We start from the raw sequence: 6,472 nt of genomic DNA on the forward strand, positions 1-6,472 counted from the left end.
GAAGAAAACAATCGGGATGTATTCCTGTACCACAACAACTCTTACCTGGGCCCCACTTCAGCAGAAACTATGTCACCAACAACCAAGGCAACCAAATAGGATGGAATAGGCTGAGGCATCTTGAAGAGGAAAGTGTTGTCCTTTTGCTTCTCCCAGTTAATTGCACTCATCACTGCTGTGAAACCATCAGGGACCTAGCAAGAGAAGAAACTAATATGAAATGCCTTTTGTGGGCAGGAGAATAGCATTAGGGACGGATCTTCTGAGAAAGACCCATTCACAACCACACTATTAAAGACCGTTGCTGTCCCTCTTCCACGAGATTCTTGCTCTTAGCTGAGCATGAAGATGGACACACCAAGAGAAAAGTCCATAGAACAGTCAACTGCCATCCAACAAATCTTCAGATCAGAAACTGGGTATTTCAGACAAGCTTTGAGCCCCACCACCATTTATTAATTAAACAGAAACTATAATTTGTAAATTAAACAGAAACTGAGCCCACGTGCAGGGAGGGCACAATATAATTAGTTAAAATAAATAAAAACTAGCCAGGGGATCCAGCACTTGAAGAAGAAGAAGATGATGATGATATTGGATTTATATCCCGCCCTCCACTCCAAATCTCAGAGTGGCTCACAATCTCCTTTATCTTCCTCCCTTACAATAAATACCCTATGAGGTGGGTGGGGCTGAGAGGACTCCCACAGCAGCTGCCCTTTCAAGGACAACCTCTGCCAGAGCTATGGCTGACCCAAGGCCATTCCAGCAGGTGCAAGTGGAGGAGTGGGGAATCAAACCCAGTTCTACCAGATAAGAGTCCGCACACTTAACCACTACACCAAACTGGCTCTTCACACCAAACTGGCTCTTGAACAGGTCACAACATAGTGGATAAGCTACCTAACTTAGAAAACAATCCTAGGCAGGTCTATTCAGAATCCTACTAAGGTCAGTGGTGCATATTCTAGTAAAGTCTTTAGGATTGCACTGTACACCTTTATTTCTTTAGATTTAAACATAGCATCCTAGAGCAGAAGCTGCTGCAGCACTTCTGTAACCTGCTTTAGGCAAATGTGTCTGGAACACAGACCTTGGGGTTTTCCAGATGGGCACAGGTGAAGTTCCCCTGCTGTTGTTGCAGCTGCTAACTCAGTACAGTGGTAGCAGAGCTTCCACATAACAGGCTTCCCTGTAGGTTTGGGTTTTTTTAATGGTGACTTAACAGCAACAGAACACCACTAGTGGTCACAGACAGCTCTCAGCTCAAAACAGTTCAAGGCATCATCAGAGACTTACAACCTCTACTGGATAAAAACAGTTCTTTCACAACTACTGGGGAGCAAACATTTTCTTGCCCACAGATAGCCCCCCAATTTTAAACTATTACTTACCCAAAATAATACAGCATCCTATTTGAACATGGACACTGATACCAGAGTTTGAAACAAACCCAAATGCCAACATTGCTTCCATTGTACTGGTTTATCACTAATTTGGGTCTTATCAGGGACCAACAGTTGTACTTTTGGATTCTGGTGATATCACCTTACTCTTATCCCAAAGTACTGTAAATTATCATGGGAAACAAGTAATTTTTGTACTATCTTGCTGGACTAGAACATGAGGAGAATTCTCTGGAAATACAACAGACTGTTTAATCTCTCAACTAGTTTTAAACCTGGCTATATGATGGAATATTTGTGCTTCATTGATTGTATCATTCCCCATTCATCCCTATTCCTAGTTGCCCTCTCTTAATATCATTACCCCTTCTAGCTATTGATTATTTTTCCATGCTCTCTCTTGCCCTTACAGATTGATTATAAACATAAGTAATCAATTCTAATTTAGCACAAATTTTTTTGCAATGCATCGGCAATTAATTAAGTTTGTTTCACCGGAAGGCTATAATTCTCTGAAACATTAAGTCATGTGTGAGGAGACAAAGGTGACCGCACTACTGTACAGAAGGATTCATCTAAAGAGGAGGAGGGAGGGAGAAACATTAAAGCTATACACAGTGGTGATAGAAGTGACATGACAGATATAAAAAGAAATTGAATCCAGATGGGTAGCCATGTTAGTCTGAAGCAATGTGGCAAAGCTGCAGCACAATCCTAAGGGAAGGGGGAGGGGAGGCTGAAAGTGCTGTGGAAACTAACCTTTACATTGGCATAAGTCCCAGTTATGCCCACGTAAGTCAAGTTATGTTGGTGCAAACGGGACTCACATCGGCGCAGGGGTGCCTGAGCACCCAGATGCCTACAGTCGGCAGCTGAGGGGCATGGCATCCAGGCAGCAGCACAGCTGAGGCACAGATGGCCACGCCAGCACAGGTGGGGGTGGTGTTGGGGGCGTGGCCAGAGTTAGTCTGCTTCCTAAGACCTTTCAACCTGGAAATGCCCCCCACGAAAGGTGTAAAGTCACAACAAGAAAAAAGTTGGCATAACCCATTGGTGCCCATAAACCAGGAAAATAAAGTATTCCACTGCTGTGGATCAGCCTCAAAACTCCTCAGGGAACTGACTACAGGCTGCATCAATCCTCTCGTGCCCTGGGCTGGCCAAGACCCCTCTTTAACACCCAATCATAGCCCCTCTCATCCTACGAAAACTTCAGCTTGAGCCTCACACAACTCTTTAGGTAGGGTGCATGGCACGAGACTCACAGCTCTCTGCCATGTGAACTTAAAGCGAGGAGCGAGGCACTTTGGTGGTGGGCAATGCATGGAGAGGGCACTTAAGACAGTACAGGTGAGCTCTTTGACATGCAAGGAGGAAAGCAAGGTCTCTACTCTGTGGCTAATCTCTCCCATTTCCAAGTCCCAACAGGTACCCAATCTTCAGAGGCTCAGCACACAAGGGGAGTCACATACAGGTAGATGCAAGCAAGCACCCCAAGCTTTCCTCCCTCTCCCCTTGCTAGAGGCTGGGTAGAGTGAAAGTGTCTCTGGCACTCAAGCCCAGAGGTGAGCTCAGGCATGGGGTCAGACAGTTTTCCACGGGACAGCCTGTCCCGTCTGGTTCCCACTCTCGGCAGGCATAGCTATGGGAGGGGCCTGGCCACTCCAGTCAACCCCCCCTTAAAGCTCTGTGGCCCCTCCGTTGGGCCGAGACCCCAGGCAGACACTGCCAGCTCCCCTCCCTGATCAGCTATCGATGGGTAAAACTGTTGCAGCGGCTGCCACCCCCTCCCCTCCTCTGCAGCTCTGCCCCCCATGGTGCCTCCTTCTCCCTCCCTTCTTCACACTTTGAAGGGGTGGTGAAGCACTGCTCCAGGCTCTTTAAAAGATGATCCCCCCCTTCCGGCTGATCGGCAGAAAAACCCATGCAGAAGGCTGGCCGCTCAGCTCCTATGCCCCTCTGGCGCACTCACGATCAGCACTGGGAGCAAGGAGGCAAGGGCAGCGCCACTTTTTCCACGGATTGTTCACTGCTGCTGCCCCCAGTGCTGATGGTGAGTGTGCCAGAAGGGCATAGGAGCCAAGCAGCCAGCCTTCTGCGCAGGCTTTCCCACCAATCACCTGATTGGTGGGGCGGGGAACCTTTTAAAGAGCCTGGAGCAGTGCTTCACCACCCCTTCCCTGGGCCTTAAACGTTTGAAGAAGGGAGGGAGGAGGAGGCATAAGGGGGGGCGGGTTTGCAGGGCACAGAGATGAAGAGGAGGGGAGGGGGTAGCAGCTGCTGCAGCAGCGTTTTATGGCCCGCCACCTAAAAATTTATCTGCAGGGCCCCCCAACCAAAATTTTTCTGGCTACGGGCCTGGGGCACAAGACAGGGGTCTGGCAGCTGCTCTGGTGCTTGTGGTGAGCTAGTATGGCAACTGTCCAACTACAAGCGTGTGTCCTTCTTGATGCATTCTAAATCTTCCTACAGCTGCAAATGAATGCAGCCTGGATTCCTTTACTTCACCGAGAGGGAACAGACAGGTGAAAGGAACAGTCATGGATGAAAGGAACAGTCATCACAAGCACAGAAACACATAAGACACACTGTGACAAAGAATCCACATGCATACACCCAAATTGCTAATGGAGCAGATGCTTAGACTTCATACAAGCGTGTAAACCAAGAAGTCTGCAAATACAAAAGAGAACATGTGTATGTATTACTAGCAGAGACTGACCCTTGGTTGACCCCCTTCATCTCAGAGTCCAAGAGCCCTGATGTTTATTAGAAAGGTGATAAGAACTACTCCAAAACAATTTCTGGGGTGATGCCCTTCTAAGTCCACTGAAGCCAGCGGGTTTAGAAGGGTGAAGTGCTGCTTCATTTTGCACCACTCCTGAAGTTCCTCCTCCTACAAAGAGCACATTTTCTCCCTCCCCAATGGAACTTTTATAGCCACTCAGTCTCCTTTGTACCTAGGGAGTAGCTTACCTTGATTACAGCTGAGTATGTGCTTTTAACTGCAGGGGAGTCAAAGCAAGGGAAAAAGGACCTATTCAGAACAGCTTGGCCTTGGGTGTACATATAGGGCTTCTGCTTGCCTGCTGTCTGCTCAGGAGTAAGCCAACACACCTGACAAGAGACAAAAGACAGTCCACTGTGAGCAGTAGGAAACTTTACCTGAATGTGCGCTGAATAGGTGCTCTTGACAGCTGGGGTGTGAAATCCCGGGAAAAAAGACCTGTTCAGCACAGGGAAGCCAGAGGTGTAAAGCAAGGGTCTCTCTTTCTGAGCTGTTTGGTAAGTATCCAGACAAGATATCTATAAAAGCAGGCAAAGGATCAGACTGTGAGCTACTATCACTTTGTTATGACCAGAATTAAGAACATAAGAGAAGCCATGTTGGATCAGGCCAATGGCCCATCCAGTCCAACACTCTATGTCACACAGTGGCCAATATATGTGTGTGTGTGTATCCTATTTATTTCTATGCCACCTTTCCACCAAGTCCCCAAGAAAGTGAACATTAAAACATTTCCATATTTAACATTTTAAATAAAGTATGTATAAAATAATTCAAAAACAAGTGAACATACAAACACACATAACACCAAAACCAGGGAGAAAAGGGCCAATAACAGTTATTGGGGCTAAGTCAAGCAAAGCAAAAGTCTTCACCTGCTGGTGGAAGACAACAACAGAGGGAGACAGATGACTCTCCCTGAATAGGGAGTTCCTAAATTTTGGGGGCATGATCTAGAAGACCATTTCTCAGGCTGCCTCCCATCTAGCCAGGGCACCTGAAGCATGGCCTCCAAAAGTGACCTGAGTGGACAGTAGGTTTATATGAGAGAACACTGGTGAGAAGTAGCTGGTGAAGGGCACCCTTGGCCACTGCTGCAATCTGTTTATCCGACAGGAGGCCTGGGCACAGCAGCACTCACAGGGAATGAACCTGCTCTAGAGGGAGTGCAACACCATCCAGAACAGGCTGTATCCCAACTCCTGGGTCAAACCTCCCCCCCACACACACACACACCAGTGGCACCTTCATTTTGTTAGGATTAAGTTTCAGGTTGCTAGTCCTCAACTGTTCCAAAACCGCCTCCAGGTGCCTATGCGGGGTTTTCAGAACCTCCATAAAAAGGAAATGCAAGTTCAGGTGGAGAGTACCTGCCCCCCCCCCCCAAGCCTGTTTCTGAACACACAGTTCTGAACTCCACTGAAGACCGCACTCCGGGGTATGCCCGCAGTGCATTTCCTTCATCACTGTTCCACCACTACAAGGCCCCCTACAGCGAGTATCAGTCGGAAGGACTTTCAGGTTCACGCGCATAATCTGAACTCTGAACGCCAGACTTCAGCAATCGGGGCAAGGAACCAGCCAAGGCCAGGCGGAAGGAGACGGAAGCAGCTCCGTGGCTCTCTCACCCCGGGACCCCCGCCTGCCCGGTAGGCGATCTCCACCACCACCGTGTCGCCGCACGTCAGAGGCTCCGGGAGGGTGATGTGTAAAGCGGAGCCGTAGCCAGCGAAAGGGCGGTTCTGAAAGGCGAGCGGGCGCAGCGCTCCGGCCTCCGGACCGTCCTCTCCGCAACGGCTCCCAGGCGGCGCCAGCCCGGCGCTTTCCACCTCCACGCTAGGGTGCGAGTCCAAGACGAGATCGACGGCATGGTCGCGCAGGCAGGTCAGCTCCAGGCGGACCGAGCCTTGCAAGCGGCCGGAAGCCGGCGGCTCGAAGGCCACGCGCAGCGCCAGGTGCAAGTGCCGGAGCTGGAAAGCGTCCGCGCTGCAGGCGGAAGCGGGGTCCGGACCAGCCGCCATGGCGAGCAAGAGCAACAAGCCGACAGAAGCCGTCGGCGCACGCCGCTCGGGGCGGGGAAAGGCGGGCCAGGGCCACGGGGAGGAGCCACGAGCTGTCGCGACGCCGCCGGGGTGGGCGGAGCAGCTGCAACATGGGCGGAGCAATGTTAGAGAGTTCTTAGAATTTGGGTGTGCCCTCTCAGCAGGCTCCCGCCAGGAATCTGCAATATGGAAAATGCACCAATGGACCACATCACAGGGCTGCCGTGGACCACACG

At 50.0% G+C, this 6,472-nt stretch overlaps 1 protein-coding gene across 2 annotated transcripts in view; it reads right to left on the reverse strand.

Annotated features, from left to right (window-relative positions):
• Positions 1–6,244, reverse strand: part of RNPEP (arginyl aminopeptidase) — a 32,051-nt gene extending 25,807 nt beyond the window's left edge. Inside the window, exons 1-3 of one of the 2 annotated variants that reach the window (XM_060231122.1) lie at positions 5,823–6,244; positions 4,383–4,523; positions 46–194 (exon numbers count right to left, since the gene is read on the reverse strand). In XM_060231122.1, coding sequence (XP_060087105.1) covers positions 46–194; positions 4,383–4,523; positions 5,823–6,215 — 683 coding nt within the window. In that variant the 5' untranslated portion in view covers positions 6,216–6,244. Of the gene's footprint in view, positions 1–45; positions 195–4,382; positions 4,524–4,571; positions 4,713–5,822 lie in introns of both variants that reach the window. The other variant, XM_060231123.1, reaches the window with a different exon arrangement.
• Positions 6,245–6,472: the final 228 nt, after the last annotated feature.

The sequence above is a fragment of the Heteronotia binoei genome, chromosome 2 (assembly GCF_032191835.1).
Source record: "Heteronotia binoei isolate CCM8104 ecotype False Entrance Well chromosome 2, APGP_CSIRO_Hbin_v1, whole genome shotgun sequence".
Lineage (NCBI taxonomy): Eukaryota > Metazoa > Chordata > Lepidosauria > Squamata > Gekkonidae > Heteronotia > Heteronotia binoei.